Raw genomic sequence first — 21568 nt, forward strand, 5'->3', positions numbered from 1 at the left:
ATAATAAACATGTAAAATGTTTATTTTATATGGAGGTATTTTCATTAAAACGAGTTTCGTATTATACAGATGTTTTACTGCAGTGTAGATTATAATATACAAACAGGTTTGATTTCGATGAATAAAGAGTGCCCGAGGGGTTGTAAAGGGGCATATCCCACAACCACATGTTTTAGATTCTAAATGGAACGATGAATGTATTGATTTTACAATGATGTGTATTTTTTTTTTTTGGTGTCTGTCATCACATTTTAGGACAGTAAAAGTGCTTGAATTTCTTCAACAGTATCTTTTCTGATAGAAAAGTGAATTTAGTTGGTAGTTTGAGGGGTCAAAAGTAAAATTTTTCCAGTAGTTTTCAAAAGCACCGTGAAAAACAAAAGAAAAATTAAGGAAAAACGGGAATTTTTACGCAAAATCGATTTTTCACAAACTCAACTTTTGTTTTTGGTGTAACTTTAAAAAAAATTACCGTAGATACTTAAAATTTTCACTGGTTGTTTATGTTTTCATTTTATATGCATGATAAAATTTTCAAAATATTTTGATTTGTTTTGAACTGTCTAGGGACATTTTCAGTTTCCAATTTCATTAGTTTTTTTTTCTATGAATGTCAATTAAACTTTATTTGTTGAGTAAAAATACTTGAACATTTAATACAAGGCCCCTACTATATTGTTACAATGACATTAGAAAAATATTAAAAATCCTTAGTCACAGTTTTTTTTTATTAGTATTTAAAGTTCAAAAATTGAATAAATATGGAAAAGTCATGAAAATTGGCAAATTATTTTGAGTTAAGAATTCGTAAAAATTTTTCTTTTTAAATCAAAGATTTAAAAATGTAATACGCGATTCCTTATAAGATTATCTACCTTTATCAAAAAAAAAAAATATATCTATAAGAAAGTCAAATTAAAATTTTATAAGTGTTTGAAATTTTAATTTTTACAACATTGGATATTCACTCAATTTCTCATGTAACGATTTTCTTATTTTGTTGTAATTTAAAAACGAATAACTGTAGATACATGACAATTTCACTGAATGTTTGTTTTGTCAATTCTTATACTTGATACAATTTTCAAAACATTTTGACTTGTGTTGAGCTGTTTATGGACAATTTCATATTTCTATTTTTTTATTTTTTTTTTCTATGAATATCAATAAAGTTTTATCTGTTGGGCCTAAAAGTGTAAAAATGTAATACAAGATATATTGATACAATAGCTTTTAAAAACTATTAAAAATGCATAGGCACATTTTTTTTTTTTTAATTAGCATTTAAAGATCGAATTTTGACAACATTTATCAAATTTAAAATTGAATAATTATTTTGTAGTTAAACATTTATATCTAAGGATTGAAAATTTAAAACAAGATTCCACGTAACTAGTTTATTCTGTTATCAAAAAACCTAAAAAATACATAAGCACAGTTTATTTTTATAGTCATTTTAAGTTCAAAATTGGACGAAATTACATATTAAAACCTAGAATAACTATTTTAGTTATTTTGTTGTGATTGTATAATATTATTCGTGGGTACTTGAAACTTCTTAAGTATACAATTATATTGTATCTATGATAGTACCACGATTTTTTGTTAATGTATAATGCGTTATAAGTACTTAATGGATATAATTGTGATATGATTAATTTGGAATTTATTATAGTTACCTATTATTGGTCAATTTTTTTTTAATACCATAGATATAAGTGTATAATATGTCTTATACCTAGACATACCGTCTCCGCTTAGAATCGTTTTTCTTATACAATGATATTATATCATTGAATTCAAATTTAATTCCATCCATTATACAGTGACCCACCTGTAACCTACTGTACAGCAGAGCGACATCCACTTGCCCACCTTTTTTTCTTGTCAATTGTATGTGGGCCTTCAGTTCCCTCAAACAATATTTTGCTATAATTACTATAACTGCGAGAAAACATTTGATCGACACAATATGAATATTGTACGGGTCCGTCCGTCGTGACGACTTTCTCGGGGTACGTAATAGACAACCAAAGAAAACCAATTACAGACATTTGCGCAAAAGCCGAAGGTGATCAACGAATGTGTGCGTGAGCTTGTGTGACAATATCTGGGGTAGTGTCTAGGAGGAGGGTGTTTCAAGAGCTGAAATTTGGCTGAAAATGTACGACCCGTATACACGCGTATTACAAGCAAGATGATATGATAATATAATGTATTAAAATATTATGTGTATCACATGTATAGTTGCGCTGTCGCCACGCCGGGGGGATTGAACTCCGAGGTCGTCGTCGTCGTCGTCGCACGTCCTGCGCGTCCGCTATACCAGCACATACACGCAATGCAGAAATATAAAAATATAGGTATATAAAATATAATAATATTACGTTATATGCCTAGGCCGCGACGAAATTATTATTACGTTTTTTTTTACATCGTCTGGTCGCCACCGCCGCCGCTCTTCTGTAGCTCCGATGGCAGTGCGCGGTGTGCAGCGCTCGTGTGCGTGGTGAGCTTGATGGGGAAGGGTGGGGGACCGGGTTCGGCGATGCGTTGAAACGACGCGCGCGAAAACTCCGGCACACTATAATAGGAAAAATAGACGAAAAGAAAGAGAGGTGTACTATAACTGCAACGAGTAAGACAAAAAAAAGAGCAAAAACAGCGACCGCCGCCACCATCCCCACTAAAATCTTTCGCCTCGGAAAACTCGACTCGGCCCCCGCGTTTATTGGCCGAAATCCGCGGGCGAAAAAAAAACAGGTGGGAAAAACCGTACGTAGCCGCCTGGTCCTCCTCGTCGCCACTGCCACCGCCGAATAATTTGCACCAGCCACCACCAGAAACGCATCTCGTAAGACGCCCGCCGACGAAGAGGACGATCGCACGCCACGAAACGTCCAGTCCACCGGCGCCATCGAAACCTCACCGACGTCTCTGTCCGTCCAGAAGGGAGTCGTTGTCGCACCACCCGAGTCCCGAGCGAGCTAACGTCCGCAGCAGTCGACACGGTTTCGGTCAGACGCGAAAAACCTAACCATATACGGTCCGACCTGTTGATCAGCCGCACCGCGTATTTCGTACCCTCGACCCCAATCGCCGAACAGGGATAGCCCTTTGCAACGTCTACGCGTGTACTCTGTGCCACGACGAATAATATTATATTATATTATACACTTGCGAATCAGAGGCTGACCCGCAAACGGAACTTGTCATCGCAACCAGGTCGTCCTTCTGCTTAGGGTCGTCGACGATCCTGCAGTAGTAGCAGCAGCAGCAGCATCTCCGGTCGTAACCACAAAAACGCGGCCCGACAGCCATACGATGATATTTTCGAAGTGAGTACACCTCTGCGATAATACTGTTTTATATATCCATCATCCATCTGTACGTCGTCCCGCTCTATATTTTATATTCTTGCCTAGAAAATTTGACGAAAAAAAAATTTTGCTATTTTATTAGAATAATAATATTATTTAGATGTGATCGTCGTTATAAATCGCAAAAAATTTTTAGAATCTATATTAACATATTATCATTATTATAATATGTGTCATTATTTCCGATATAATATCCGCGTTTTTCTCGTTCTACGCGCTCCCGATTCCCGGACCTGGTAAAATATACGATATAGTTATGCGATAAATCGGAGAGGGTTTTTTTCATCTTTCGTTCTCTTGTCTTACATATTATTATATTGTACATAATAATATATATATATATATATATATATATATATTATTTGCTTCATTGTTCACGCCCGAAATTGTGTACGGTCGATCTGTATAATAAGACTCCGTGAGTAATTACTCCGGAACGGATGCACCACTTATCTAACCGACCGGGTGGCGCGGAGGGGAAGTCGTACTGCAGACTCCACTACGTACCTATATATAATATTATATATATAGGTAAGTACATCGGTTAATGTCTGCAGTAGGTATGTACATTTAGCACTTCAGAACGACCCCTCTCCCGTCCAATTATCAGAGTCGGACCGATTGTTCGTTTATTGTAATATAATATATAATATTATACTGTATAAATAATAATTGTCGTTATCATTATCACATATTATTATTGTGTATAATATTAATGTGTACACCGTTTCGGTTTGGGTGACATTGACCGGATCTCGCCAAAACGAGCCGCCGCCGATGCCGAATGACGGCGACTCGGAAAATCGTGACATTATAATATAATAATATCATTGTACGATGTTATAATATTTATTATTATATTATTTCGTACGAGTTTTATCGTATCAAAGGTATATATGAGATATAATGCGAAACTTCTAGTATCGAACGGAAATAAAGGTCCAGCCCGTTCGTATACATGGACGCAAGTATTATATACAAAAATATATTATATACATAATAATATACTCGTATATACGCACAAAAAATGACACGATAACAATGTGATTTGTACGTAAACCGTACATGTATTATAATCGTATGAATGTAATGTAGGTGTGTGATGTAAATATGTATAATGTTAAATTGGTGCACACATATATAAACGTTAAGACCACTTTTTTCCGAGCTATGAATCTTTGAGTGGATGTGTCTTTTGATGCGTTTTTCTAATAATTATTAAATTACATAAAATTTTGATTAAATTCTTTAAAGAAATATTTAAATGTAAAATTTAACTTTAATCAACTAAAATTGCGTGATTATGAAATTGTATAAGAAATACATGTTTCTATTTAATATTTATGTTCTGGTGTTGAAGAAACCCGGCTATTACTGATTCTATAGTACAAATTTAAAGTTAAAACAATCGTTATAAACATGAAATATAAAATAAAATAACATATTTCAAGACATATTTTGGGCTGCTTTTAGAATATTTCATGATTATTTATTTCAAACGATTTTAAATTGTTTGTTTGAATAATATTTAAAAGAAACACAAAGAGAGATGTGTTTCAAAATTTTTAATTTTTAATTTTCACGATATTTATAGTATGTTTTGTTGCTCTAAAATCAGCCCCAGCCGATCTTCTTCGACGTGCTCATGTGCTCAAAATTGTCGGTAAAACGTCCTCTTAAGTCTTTTAAATAAAGTTTTAAAATTCAATATTATGCATATTGTACTGTACATTGGTTTACATATTTTAATAATTAATAAAGCTTTTTTTACGTTGTAATAACAATGAAACTTCACTTGAATTCCTCCCTAATATAAAATAATATTTGTGACTTAGATAATATGTGTGCGCTAAGCCATCAATAAAATAAATTATACATTGTTTTCAATATATTTATATATTATACGCGGTTATGGTACTCATTTCTGACACCCATTTGGCCGACAGACTTTTGGCCGATACTCAATAAGTTAAAATGGCTGACAAATTAAAAAGCATAATAATATTAATATATTAATACATACAAAAAAAGTGATTTTATATTGAGATAAAAATATAGAAATAAAATATATTTTTAAAAATTAAAAAATTCAGCAAATCATATTATATAATTTTTTTAAAATAAAAAACAATAGGTATATTATACTCGGAAACATTTTGTACAGTACATAGTTTTTAAAAATTCAAAAACAATAGTAAATAATGTAACACAATAGGCAAGTTAAAATAAAAACCAATGATGTAAATAATATGCAATAGGTACTTCGGAATGTTATTAAAGTGCAGTTTATATAACGGGGGGCCTATATATTATAATATGGTATGCCCACTTGACAACCCAGCGGGTCAGTTACAGTCAAGTCACATAAAACAAATTTCCCTAGCCGATAAAGAATTGTTCATTTATGTTAACTCTAAATTGTCGGCATTTCGTCTCCTATCGGCCATTTGACTGTCGGCCTATTATTACGTCCGTCGGCCGGTCGGATTCCGCCAAATGTCTCTATATCCCATGTACACATTAATAAATAATTATACCGTATAGTGATACTGCGTACTCTTTTTAACGCGCATCGAGTGCATTGGGATAAAAAGGCGACGGACGGACGTTACGCAAAGACTTAAGGCCCGGGTGAGTTGAACGCGCGTAGTCGTATATATAATAATAATATTATTAAACATGCACCGATGACCGTTGGCCGGAGAAAGCCGGACTATACTCGTGTAAACATTATACTATCGTTATATGCACGGATGAAATTATTTCCCGTTGCAGTGCCGATGCCGTAATCTCCATATAATATAATAATATTGCACACGCGCACCTGACGTGTAAACAATATAATTTTATATATATATATATATATATATATATATCATTAGATAACGCGTGAGCTCATTATCGTTCGCGTTGTATATAAATTATATTATATTATATTGTTTCGCAATCGGAACCGTTTCATATGTAGGTACCTATTATAGTGTTGTACATCATCGATAGTATTATTATATGGCCCTATATTATTATGATGATGGTCAAACGATGAAGCCGACACGATCTCCGTAAAAATTATTTTTCTCGTTCACCCCGTACCTACGCGATACTTGGTGTTTTCCGAAGTCCGTCGATAGAATATCAATTATATAGGTAATCAAATTGTCATGGGACATGTTTTGATTTTTCATATTTGCGTTGTACCGAAATACCCCAATAACGCCAATCATTCTACCGTATTAATATTTTTTACGTATTCGTAAATAGGTAATAATATCATAGTATATTATATTGAAAATGTATTATTTAAAAAAAAAAAAAAAAATTGTACTGTATAATAATATAACGTCTACTAGACACTGATTTTTATCATAGAAACGGCACCTATGTTATATATACTCCAAATATCCGGTCGACTCTGTCGGCAAAAAAAAAAAAAAAAAAATATGTAAAATTATTCCGTACAACCGCCGACTACGTTACCAGCAAAATCGTGAACTATATCAAATATTACACGTATATATTATACTTACCCAAACGTAGGTACAATCCGTAACGGTATTTTCCGTAAAAAAAACACGCGTTCGTATGATATGAAAAAAAAAGCTACGGCTTAGATAAATAATTGACTAGATATGGTGTTGTGGATGACAAAGCGTTCATATGTGTCATTTTTTGAAGTGCCCACTGTGAAGATCTATCGATTTTTTCTTAATTTTTGTCGGACTCCAAATATAATTATTATAATAATTAGACAATATATTATAAAGCAGACACCTGTATCCAGTCACCCAAATAAAAATGGGTCACCACACAGGCGGATGGTCATGATGTGCAGGCTTAATTAATAATAATATTATTATAAACACGATTTGCGTGAAAGTCCTAAATACTGCGACGGAAAAAAAAGACGTCTACGCCGCAGGATGATAAGTGAATTATTTGACGCGTTTTCCAATTAATATCGTTCCACAAATATTCGAGTTTTTTCTTGCGTCTAAATCTCGATCATAAAATATTTTAAATCACATCATAATAATATTATATTATGCTGTAAGATTGATGTACAATATCGTGGCAATATTATTATCATAGGTTAGGTTAGGTACTAATAAGAACCAATCAATTATCGGTCAATTTTTACATAATATTATTAGCGGGACGACGTGTTTGTTACTTGTAGACCAAAATTCGAATGCGGCGAAGAGCTGCACTGCAGGGGTGTTACACTGTTTAGCCAATTGCGCGAGGATAAGGGATGCCACCATAATAAGATATAAAATTATTATCTTTTAACTTATAATAATATGTATGATCGGACATCGGAGGGGTCGTCCACATTTACATTGCATTCATACGGTGTGGCTCTACAACAATATACATAAGTAGTATAATAATACTATATTGTTGTACACAATAGGTAGGTGGTAGGTTATACATAATATTGTAGTAAGACCACGGTAGATATACGGGACTCTACGGGCCGACGCAATGCCTATAAGCATTATAATGTACCACATTACAGGTATAAAACGGACGTATTACGTATGATCTATGTATAACATTATATATGTGCATACACACGCACTCACATAGCGCGAAATAAGTGCATTCACCCTAGTCGGACCGAGACACGCGGCAGTCCATCGAGTTCGTTTAATGTCAAGTCGTTTCCGCTTCACAAATCATCTGATTGTCCATTTAGAAGACGTGTATATATAAAATATTTATTGCAACCGACACAACGTTCGATCACGGTCTTGCTTCGGGTTTTTTTTTCCAACATTAGGTATAAATATATATATTATATTTGGCGTTTTTTTACGAACCGTCCATCCAGAAATCGAAAAACCATTGCGACGAAATTGAGTAGGATTCGAACGTGATTCTTTTGATTGGGTTTTTTATTGTCGTTAATACTGTACGTTTCCGGTGCGCGACGACCGGCCATATGACCGATACCACAACGTCGTGCACAGGTTACCTCCACCCTTCCGTCGAATTATTCTGATTCTGTCCATTACCGAATTCTTTTTTTCGCTCGTTTTCGCTCGAAACAATAAGCCATCGGCAATCGAATAACCACTGTTTTTTTTAAATCTTTTTTTTACACTTTTATTGTTTTATGTTAGATACCATGCAAACGATACTCAATTATTGGCATCGTGGGTGCGCACCTGCCACCGATGTCGAATACGTGCGGCATCCACGGTACGCACCATCGTAATAGCACAATGGCATCGCGACATTGTCTTTTTGCGCGTTAAGACGACTTTTTTTTTCTTTTAAAAAATCGGAAACGATCTTATTGATTCCTATATAATATTAAATCGTATTGCATTATATAATATAACAATATTATAAACCGATCGTCACACACGCGCGCTCGCGCGTAGGGTGCAGAGACCCCCAAGCGTTTCGTGCTTAATGGTTTGACGTTCGCATTGTTTCAGATGCGCGTTGGCCATCGTCGATAGATTATAGGTACATAATATATATGATATATATTACGCCAGTGCATGCCGACAACGTGATAATTGAAAAACATTTAAACGTTACGAGTTTTAGGTACCTAAATAATACAATACATTACAAATGTACACACGATTCGATATCATAATTTATTATAACTGCAATATTATTATAATATAGGTACTTATAATATAGTATAAAATCGTTATATATAAAATATATATATATATATATATATATTTTTTATTTTTACGCGATATTTATAAGCGTTAAAGTCTCCAGAAGTAAAAAGTTTTTTTTTAAAATCATATTTCGTAATAAATTTACTTAACTTAGGAAAATATCGGTAAATAAAGGTACTAAACTTAAACAGTTTTCCAGTACTGGTGAAAACAGTTGTCAAAAAACCATTAACTTTCGTCCACCGGTGTTATAATATAAAAGTAGAAAAAACACAAAAAAAGAGCAACAAAAGCTGCTGAAATAACTATAATAGTAAAAATCAATAAAAGAATACCACTTATTACTAGGTATTAATAAGCAAAAATATCAGTTTGAAATCGTACTAACATACCAATATGACATACCTAAACTTCCAGAGAAACTACCAAGGAAAAAAGCAAATGCTTTATGTCCCAAAGTTGTAAGACATAATCATATATCATACCATCATAGTTTAATATTATTATGAAGTCAAATATTATATTTATCGCACAATATATATTATAATATATTGTACGTCGCGCGTGTGCTTTCGACGAGACAGTGCAGCTGTTCTCGCATCATCACACACACACACACACACACACACACACGCACGTGTAGTATGACGTTATTATATTATTATCATATACATACGTCGTCGTATATTACTGTTGTTATATTATTCGTATCGCGTAACGGTGTTTGTGCGCAGAGTATTTTTTATTATTGTTATCATTGCGTATTATTCATTTGTATACGTCCGAATCTTTTTATTTCCCTACGCGACCGCGCGTACCTATATCGTCGTCGTGGAATCGGTTGGAAAACTAACTATACACGCGTGATGTGTATACAACAATGACAACGGTGATAATAATAAGAACATACAGCTATTATGTTCCGGTCGAATCGCATAACAAATAAACGCGGTCCTGACGAATTTTGTCATTTCCCGCGTGCATTTCGTATCATATTAGGCGCACGCTCGTGTGTGTGTGTGCATAGAGATTGTGTGGGTACATCATTGTCGTGTACCTACATGATGTTATTATATTATATCGCTGGCTGTTACGCAGACGTCACGTTTTTCGTACCTACCATGTATTCTTCAATTATCAGTGCGATAGCAATTCGTATTGTGCCCGGCGCGGAATTTTTGCTACTCTAAACGGTACATGTACCTATGTCCTATACCTACGACGACGTCGATAACGATGATAACAATAGTAATAATAATTTGTGGATACACACGTTCTATTGCAGCCACCTGTTCCGTCACACTATCAATGACATATACGTGAGAGACCGCTCGAGTACACATATTATTACCATTGCTACAATTTTATTATTGCATAGGTAGTATAATAACGCTATATTACTGTACACAATATTATATTATATTATACGTTAATTGTATAGGTTCTATAACATTATATCGTTTGATGTTTTGACATTTGAACGAGGTTATAGGTTACCTATGAGTGAAACAATTTGTAATTCAGATGCAGACTCGGTTGTTGGCGAACAGTAATTAATATTATATAGGACTATATAGATTAATATGTGACATTATTTCGCAGATTAACTTAAATAAAGTACAGGGCTCGAGGATGGAAAGAGCATGGTGAAACTCCGCAGAGAGTATATAGAGCCTAGTGGGAGGCCTAGGAAGAAAGACCACATTCATAGAGATAATACGAGTCGAGGGAGATTTAAAGTAATAATACCTACTGCAAATACTAGCGTGAATTTTCAATGGTCAAATGGCTCGCTTAGAGCCAAAATATATTGTATAGGTATAATTATTTGTTATTTTTTTACTGTTTTGCAACGCAGTCTTCGTTCAAGGGCCGCGACGAGATGTTATAATATTTCACATTATTTAGGAGTAGTCGTCATAATGACGAGCACGTTGTGTAGGTACTCGGAAATTCTCAAACGTCCAACCCTGCTACATTTTCTGGACATCAGGTGGTGAGAACAACAGTTGTAATATTATACTATTACAATAAAACGTCGTCGTGACAACACGATGACCTGTTATATTCGCGATATAAATCGGGACGGACTTCTTATTATATAAAATACGGTACAACGCGATATCATCTTATCGTAAGAAATCGTTGGTCGTGTAGTAGTTGTGGCCGTGTGTAGGTATACATCGAATAATAGTAATCGTATTATCATAATTTTTGTTGTTATCTCCAGCAGCGACAGTCAGACGTAATGCGCCCAAGTTTATTTGCTCGGGCCGTTTCGGACGAACAAAAAACCGCGGAAAAAATAGAAAAATCATCTCGCGGATTTCGTCCGGCCCCGTCACGTTCACACGGCGTTACGGCCGTTTCGGATTAAGCCCATTCCGTTTGTATTATAGTACTACATGTCATTCCACCATTATATTATTCTCGAACGGATATTCCGGAGAATTAATAATACATAATATAATATGACACACATAATAATGTAGAATATAGAACGGTGTACGTGCATTATAATATAAACGCGCGATCATCGTTCGGTATCTATATTCCGGTATACTTCACTTTTTTATGACTTCGTCGAAACGACTTACCTTATATTGACAGCCAAAAGTCGTATATTTATAATCTATATATATATATATACGCACCTTTTTACTTCGCAAATTCCGCCTGAAGTCCGCACACTTTTAATAAACGACGCCTTCATGTTTATGTCCAGGTACCTACATACGTTTTTTTGAAAAACATACAACTAATGTCCCAATTTATTGTTTAGGACTTAATGTAATTTTCCACTTGAAAGACGTATTTTAAGTGTACACAATCCTGGATAGATAAAAATTAAAATATTGGTACTGAATTATATTTTTTGACAGAACAGTGTACTGCTATGATTCAATGGTATTGTGAACATATATTGTTGAAAATATTATGACGTGATCGTTGTAGTTACAATATATTGCAGTTATTTGCAATCCATGTGTATAGGTAGATCTAAAAATGCATTTACATTGGCCAAGTCAGCGTTTTTATTTTATTTTAATATTATCGTCGCAGTATAATGTCCGTCCCCTATAAAATTATAAAAATATTATGTTCGTCCGAACGGCCGTCATTTCACATTCATTAAATTCAATTATTCGATCGTTCATAAATCTATACTAACTTCGTATATGGACACGTCTCGTGATGTTTTCGGTATAGGTACTTACACAATGTCTACCTACCTATTATAATAATTAAAAACAATATTAAAACTGCTGCAATGGACCTCTATATGCAACCATTATTATTGTATCAGCGGTTTCCCACTGGTACCCTGCAGCATATATCGTTCAGTACCACGTGTTATAATACTATAATACTGCGTGGGGAGATATGAAAATGTGAGATGGTTAGGCAAAAAAAAAAAATTACATATAATATTTTCAATTTGATTTGCGCGGCGAAGACGATAATGTAGAATAATAATAACAATATATAGACACATATTATTATTTTATTATATTATATTGATGCACCGCCATCCGTAACGCCGCGGATTTCGTAAGACGGTGTAATAATTGTAATTATTATACGCTGCATAACAGTAAAACGATTTACACCCCGTCGGTCGTGTGCCATGTACATTATAACTATATATACATAATAATATGTAGATCAAACGAATATCGTGTTAGCGCGCACATAATATTATTACGTTAGCTCTGGTGTTCCGTTCGTTGGAGACTGGATTGGGGGGGGGAGGGGGGAATACACAACTCTCGCATCTTCTCCGGCCATTATCGTACACACACACACACACACACATATAGTTATTATATTATGGTAGGTACGTATTTGTTTGTTAATACATCGACTCATGAGCACATACCGCGTGGTTACGGTCGACGTCTATGACGAATCGGAATCACACAACAAACACGCGGTATCAATAATATTATAATAATAATATGTATAGGTATATGTATTACTGTTATAATATTATTATCGTCTTAAGGTAGGTAGGTGTAGGTTCGTAATGATCGATATTATATCTACTAAAACGTAGCAATGAGCTTATACACAGCGTGTGTGGCTGTTTACATCACAGGACATCGTAATATTATTATGACTGCAGCTACCAATATATTATTATATGTCATAAATGCATTATAATATTATTTTGTACGAAATGTTTCATCTACGTTCAGTTTGTCCCACACCAATATTACTAAAATAGCAGCAAAACATAAGTTAACTATGATTTTCGAAAATTCCAACGTCTATTATATAGTATAATATTTTAATATTGAGATTTACAATTTATTATTATTATAACTATTATTAATTATAAAATTTATTGTTTCATGGCCGAAATAAATTGGTAAGGTCACCGTTACCATACGTTTACCAGAAGATCAAAACTCAAAATTATGCCCGTGATGCTAAATCTTATTTATAATTTTACGTTTGGTTTATTGAGAGTATAAAAGTTAATTTTCGATTAAATAATGTAAAAGCTATTAAAACCGTATGGAAGATATTTTGTCGTTTTTGACGGCGTAAGAAATATTAAAATATTATGTCACTTTAGAGTTTAGATCCTTTTCATTGAACGCCCACGGGGTATTGTATATAAATATAATCGATAATATTATAAAATACAAAGTAACTATTAGTGTTCAGTCTCACGATGTAATACAAATAAATAATAATGACATGAACGCATTGTGTCGATCAGCCGCCGTGTCGTTTGGATTATCGGTGACAAATTGTTTGTCGCGCATGCGAATTATATTATAATAATAGCTCGATAAATCACACACACACACATACGATAATATTATATCATTATTACTACATCGTTATCGGATAAATTAATAATAATAATAATAATAATAATAATAATAGGTAACAGCAGCAGTGATCGCGTACGACGATGACGAAGCTGATTCGGTGGGCTTTTGATGAAGGGTCGTACATGGCGATGGCGCACGATGAAGGGGAACGACCGACTACTGTATAAATAAATAGTAATAATAATGACAATATTGTAAATAAAGTGCTCTGGCAGTGTTACAATAAAATAACAATAATAATAAAGAGATTATAACAATATTATTATACTCTATCGTCGAATACAAAACGCGTAATATCGTATTAAATAATAATACTATGCATAATATTATACTCGATGATAATTATGTTTATTTTATATATGCCATTATACCTAGGTATAAATGATGCGCAGGTAGACGTGCGTATGTCTACAACGACAACTACGATGATGATATAGGTAGGTAAGTCATAAAGTCGCCGTAACGGATTATTAAAATAATAATATTAAATTACGAAACGCGTTGTTCGGTTGATGCAGTTCGGTTGATGCAATGGTAATAATAATAATAATAATAATATTATAACGACCGCGGCGCTACTCAAATTATACGATCCATCTATCCGATGTTAATTATTTTCTTTCATAACGCCACTTTATGTTATGCAGTACATATGACTTATGTTATGTTCAGTATAAACGCACATTATTACGAGCGAGGACTGATCTATACCGATAAAATGTATAGCGAAACAATACCAGAAGAAGCTATAACGCAAGTCCATTTTTAAAAAACGACGAGCTATTTTTATCAAAATATTCTTGTTGTAATTGTTTCAATTGCATTAAAAATACTCAAAGTCCACTAATTCATATATTATATAGCAAGACTCATGTAGTAAGAGTACTAAACTTAAGGATTTCCAGTTTTCTTCTGGGTGAAAATAATATATATTTTTATATAGTCGTACGAACTAATAGTATTAAAGTCTAATATACAATCGTAAGTCAATGTTCTATGATATTTTACCTCTAACAAAGATGTATACAAATGGCACACCGACAACAGCATATATTTTCCATATTATGATACCTAATGGTCGTACGGTAGGCTGTTATAAATTATTAAATTCACTGGCCATTTTACTATAGATATTATTATTACCTCATAACCGTTTATCATATTATTGTGGGCGAATAGGCTTTGGTCGAATATTATAGTTATATTATACCGTTTGGGTAAATAAATAGGAATAGGTTTATAGCGAAATTGAATTTATATTCTGTACAGTAAAGTACTATAGTGACGTCTAATGTACATTCTCAATTGAAAAAATGAAAACAATAAAATAAAATCACATACAATATAAGTCCATGATTAACAATGGACTGTATTAACTTAAAAAATGTATTGATTTAGTAATATCCTAATATAGTGAAGTACGGTCAAAAATTAATAAAATCACATGCACATGTACATGTCCAAGTACATGTCACTCACGTAGTAAAAATGATTTCACTCTTCCAAATGGAATAGCTAGGTAAGAAGGTAAACGATAGTCGTCCAAATGGACTAATAATTTTTTGGCCAAAATAATTACACTCACCCAAAGACCACTATCTATCATTTTTAAGTTGATGCTAAGCTTTAAATTCCTTTTTCAAAAGTTTTTATGTATTAATTCTAAATATTAAGTCTTTTTACTACCTATTATAGTCATATCCATTTGAATAAGATTTAAAATCAAGCACACAGCAAATATTTGACCTTTTATGTACTTAGGTACCTAATAAGTAATAAGTAATGGTATTTGTTTTTAACATAAATTATAATCTTCTGTGAAATTGACTCCGTCGTTACTTTATACTTTTGTGGCATCTACAGAATGCACTGTGATACAATATATTTCATGATTTTAAAACAGTATAAATTGACGTACAATCGGTATACATATCAGCTTTTTAATATAATTATAATATTGGTTACCTAAAAATATAATATGTGTTTGTGGTGGCAAACGCGAAAAAATAAATTAAATATATTGTACAGTTAACGCTTTTCCGACCATAATGTAACCGAATAATGAATCGACTGAAATAAAGTGTTGAAACGGTTTTAAATATAAATCACTGCAGGTCTCCATGTATTGTTGAAAAAAAACACATCGTAGGTACATCAATTTGAAGAGTAATTATATATTTAGTGATCGCTCTAATTACATTATAGATCATTTTTCTCGTTTTATTTTTCCCATCCCATTGTTTAATTGTATATTATACGATTTTATTGTTCCACGTTCGGAAAATACATTTTATGCGGTTGTGTGCAGTTTTCTAGGTTAAGGTAATTTGTTCGGATTTTTTTATGACAACAGTTTTATATTATTTCATTGCCGCGTTCGGTTATTAATTCAGTACACTTTTTGTCCGTTTTCGTTCGATATTACTACTGCAAATATAATATAAATCGACAACAGTATTTCGATCATATAGGTAAAGGTGTGCTTATATTAAATCTCGAAGGGATATAAAATATTTGTTTAAACGTATTATTATACAATTAAACAGTAATATACAGTAAAAAATGGGTTCAGTTTAAAAAGTCTTAATGTCTTGTTTTAATTTTGCCATATTTGATATAAAATTGTTTTTTAGTGCATACCTAATCAGCAAACTTTTCAATTATGTTAAACATTTCAACAACTATGGGAAACAAATCGCTCATCAGCGATACTATATCGGCTGTGAAGAGTTTATGCCATAACACTAAATGCGTGATTAATAGCGTAGGTATTTACAACGAACGTGTTAAAAATTCAATAAATTATAGTAATATTACCTACCATATTGAAGTTGTGTAACAATTTAATTATTTAGTACTTACCTTTAATACAAACTGTTCTATGCCTACACACAGGTATCCACATTATTTTTTCGTTTTTATTTTCGTTATAATATATTATATCTCTTGCGTCTCGCCATCAACAGAGTTTTTGCTATGTATTATATATTTATTAATTATTTTTTAATATTTTCGCGCTGTAAATGTACTGCAAGTTGTAATTTAAAACAGAGAACCGCAAGAGAAAAGAAAAAACGTAAATAGTTATTATATCTAAAAAAAAAAAAGATTACCGCAGTGTACATTTATTTTTATAGTATATGGTACATACCTACATATCGTTTCGAACGGAATATAGTAAAAGCAAGCGAAAGGAGAAAAAAATGTCACAAAACAGAAAAACGGCTTGTCGCCGTCGTTATTCTGTGGTATCCATAGGTATACCTACACTATACTATCTTATACATATATTATATACGTCGTCCACTTATGTCGGACGGTCGTTTCGAGGCTGATCGGTTTTACACCTTATAAACCCATTTCTTTTTTTCACCTCGGCGTGTTCCACGATTACTGCACGTTTTCCGCATAAACAAAACCATCAACTCGCTGTGTGCCAGATTACAATATTTTGTAGGCCATGACTTTTATCGGGAAAAACGCATCTATTGGTAGGTAGTAGGCGCGTTCTACTTATTATCGAGCCGCGAACAAACCAGCATTGTTTTTATGGCTGATTTGTCAGACCTTGTCGGTGGCGGCGCCGAACAACGGCGAACTGTAATTTGTATAGCGGTGAAGAGGGCGATGATGATGGTAGAATACCTATATTAGGCACATAATATATATATATATATATATATTATTAGATAGAGATACATAATATAATGTTATATGCGAACCGATCTAGGGCGGAATTTCAGAATGTGTTCGCCGTGTGTACATTTGAGGAACAGCTTTATAACCATTATTTGGTTAGAAGGATTAAAAACTTTTGATTTGAAATAATATTTTTTAAACCAAGTCGACTCAACTCTTAAAAAAAAATGTTTCGTTCCTGCGGTGAATTCCCTTACGTGTCAATATCGGCATCGCGATAGCGAGAAAGGTTGTACACGGTTGCAGCCGGTTTTCGAAAATCGAAATAAATAAATGTTTTAACTTGAATATTAACAACACGTCCATCGTTTCTCAGCAGTTCTCGAAATCATCGCTCCACGGATCATCTTGATCGCGTTTCATATTAATAGAAAATAATACTTCGGGCAACAACGTAATAGTGTATAGTCGTAGAAGTAGTGCGAGTTTGGTAATAATAATACTATCGAGGACGACGACGGCGATGATGATGATAATGATGATGACGATGTTGATGATAACAATAACAATGAAAACAGACTATTTTCCAGTCCGTTGGGTACGCATCTCAGCGATGGCCTGAACCAGTGGCGGGAACATTACCGTTACCGCAAAGTTAGGCTAGTGGCACGTCGGCGGCGAAGAGTATTTTCCGAGTGGTACCGTTCGTCAAAATAATACACAGTCGTCTGCGAATTATAATAATTTGACGTACGAATATAATATATATAATACGTGGCGTTCAGCGATATCTATCGAATTGTTAAACACGCGTAGCAACATATACAACACGAATATTATTAATATTTGATGGTATTTTGCTACTCGCAAATCCTGCCAACCCGATTCTGTTCCTCATACTGTGGTATAAACCATCTATATAATATCAAATTTACCTTACTTATTGCGAGTATACGCCGTGTTTCGCAGAAGCTACTTCAGACCAATATTATATAGTATCACACTCGATATATAAGGGCTGAATCGGACTTCAAAGGCAAAAAGAGTTTAAACTCCCCCGAGACCGAAATCCTGCTAAAACTTTCGAATGTAAATGGTCTTCTGCGTTGTAATATATTCGTACAAAGTCACACAGAGGAGAGATGTAGGGAGAGAGAGAGAGAGAAAGATATCGCTGGGGATAAATGTATGCTGCATAACCTTAATAATATATTTATTTTATCTGAAATACCTTATATATTATTAAAATTTTTTCCATTATATCATGGTGGTGCTTTTTATGTTATGGCATTGTTTTGTGTAACCACCTTGCTTATTATCATCGTCAGAAGCGCCGAACACTATATGTTTAGGTCAGACAATTGTTTGTTTATGATTTTCAAAATTCATAATAGAATATCTACCTATGTATGGTTACTTAATCAAAATAAAAGGGATAAATAAATTAATATTTATTAATAATATAGTCTATATAATACGTACGTGTAATAATTACTTTATACTTATATATGCATAACCGCTGCATAGCTATAGGTACTCAAATTAAATTACGTTAATAAATATTAAAAATCATTGTCATTTTCATTGCATTGCGTTATCAACATTTCCTTTGGAAGTTAGATGAAGAGACAAAGCGATAGGGTGTAACCTCCAATACTTGTGAGATCATATTATTATCTTAAACTTATGAGTTGTGAACATAATAATAGTGTATAATATGGTCGTGCTAGAGAAATAATTATAAAATAAAAAAAAAAACACGACACTAGATAATAAAAACGTTGTTAACACAATATCAAAAGTTATAATAATAATAATCATATTAGTCGGCGCGACGGTTAGTGAAGACATTTAACGGATCCATTAAATCACAATTTTCCGTTGAAACACGAAACATTATTACTATGATTATTATTATTACGGGTAAACAATGGTCGGTGTGTTTGTGTGTTTATAGATAATATAATAAACACGTCATATACCTACGTAAAATATAAACGACGACGTCGTGACACATTATACTCGTTTTGGGCGCGTCGTTTTCCGTAATATCGTATTTTTTTTTAACGCCCATCCGTCAGCGACGATAATTAATCGCACTATAATAACGCAACCCACGCAAATTTAATAATCATATTACATTCAATTATTATCATTTATCATTATTATTTTTACGCACCGCAAAACGGTGGTTTACCGTTGTGGCGCCCGTTCTCGGCGTATTAACCCTCTCGCCACCAGCGACGCACAATACCTATAGACGTGGTGATGAGCAAACCAATTATTGTATATAGGTATAATATTAGCGTATGACAGCAAACTGAAACCACGGAAGTCTTGGTTATAGACTAAATCTTGAACTATAATTTTATTTACGAAATTCATGAAAAAAATTCCCATGATTGGGCTACAGTTTTGTAAATATTTTTTTTATGATTGCTAATAGCATATAGAAACCATACAAGTACAACACAATATTATAAAAGATATATTTATAATTCAAATATAAACAAGTCCAATAATAACTACATTTTTATTTTTCATTTATTTTTCTAAAATTATAATGAAATTATTGATTTCAAAATAGTCATTGGATTTAATTTTTATTTTTTGACTCTGAAACACATTTGGTACTTATTTTTACAGTCACTGTTCCCTATCACTCTGATTATTCACCAAATCCGTGTAATTTTATAATATTATTCTGTTACCCGGAGGCTGGAAATAATGATGCAATAATACAGTAGGTACCAATACAATATGACAATATCACATGAAAAACGAACGAAATAAAAACGTAGATAAAAACGTGAGTACCTAACAAATTCTAGTTACAATAATAACTTCCTAGTTATAATAAAAAAATAAATAGATTGAATTTATTTTGTAGGGAAAAATTGAGAAAAAATAATCAGCAGCACTGCTGACAGACCAATTTGCTTATCACTTCCTCTACCAACGTTGTTTTATGACATTAAATATTATAATAATATGTGTTTACTGTTCAGTATTCTAAGCTATTATCAATATTGTATATTGTATTGGAGATCCCTACGAATTTATTTAAATTGTATTATGTTAATGTAATATTGCTAATATTGAATATTTAATAGTTTTTTACTTTAATATTCATAAGTTATAGTTTTTATATTTTTATAATTATTAATACATACTATAATGTTGAGCACTTCCTATAATAATGGTATAAATATTTAATTTGATTTTTTGTCTTCTTACAGATGCCAGTACGCGGCGTTCACGTTATTACTGATTCAGGTAAGTCAACTGTTTTATTAATTATTTGTAAAAGATGAGCTCAATGTGTCCTTATAGTGCGACCTTATGTGTGGCCTTTAGTGAATGAATCAGTGCTCGGAAGTTATAATACGCATAATAAGTAAAACACGTACGCATTGTCGTCTTAAGCAATAGTTTTCGCTTTTGATTTACGAATAACTGTTTATAAATTGTTCTGCTTGTTTTTAATTTCCCATTTGACTAAAATAAAACATTTTCGTAGATGTTATCGATTATCAAGCATAATAATCGTATGTATGAACTGAAAATTCGAAATAATCGTAGGTACTTACCTATATCTATTCAGAATTCTCTGTATACATTTTATTTACAATATTATAATGCTAATCTAATTTTGAAAATGATCAAAGAACCCTAATTATTTAGAAAATTAACATTCAAAGCCGTACAAAAAATAATCTGTATTTCGACTAGATTTACGAAGTATATAATAATAATAAAAAAAAAATTATAAAATATTAATAATTATTTATTGTGAACATATATATATATATATTATATTGCTTGGAATGTTCTATATAATCTCCCAAAACTACATTATGTTACAATTTCTGAACACTGAATTTGGTTTACTATAAAATAATATTATTAGTTTTGGTCGTAAATGATAATGTTCTACAATCATTAATAGCTGAACTAGACATATTGAGTGGATATAATATTGCAGTGTGTTTTAAATTTTAATCACCGTTAAATATTGTGGCCATGCACCGCGACCGCATAGCTTTTAAAAATT

At 32.7% G+C, this 21568-nt stretch overlaps 1 protein-coding gene across 1 annotated transcript in view; it reads left to right on the plus strand.

The window, feature by feature from the left end:
- Positions 1-2828: 2828 nt before the first annotated feature.
- Positions 2829-21568, plus strand: part of LOC100162699 — an 80008-nt gene continuing 61268 nt past the window's right edge. Inside the window, exons 1-2 of the mRNA XM_001946511.5 lie at positions 2829-3338; positions 20754-20790. Of these exons, the coding sequence (XP_001946546.2) occupies positions 3325-3338; positions 20754-20790 (51 nt within the window). The 5' untranslated portion in view covers positions 2829-3324. The remainder of the gene's footprint in view (positions 3339-20753; positions 20791-21568) is intronic.

The sequence above is a fragment of the Acyrthosiphon pisum genome, chromosome X, assembly GCF_005508785.2.
Source record: "Acyrthosiphon pisum isolate AL4f chromosome X, pea_aphid_22Mar2018_4r6ur, whole genome shotgun sequence".
Classification (NCBI taxonomy): domain Eukaryota; kingdom Metazoa; phylum Arthropoda; class Insecta; order Hemiptera; family Aphididae; genus Acyrthosiphon; species Acyrthosiphon pisum.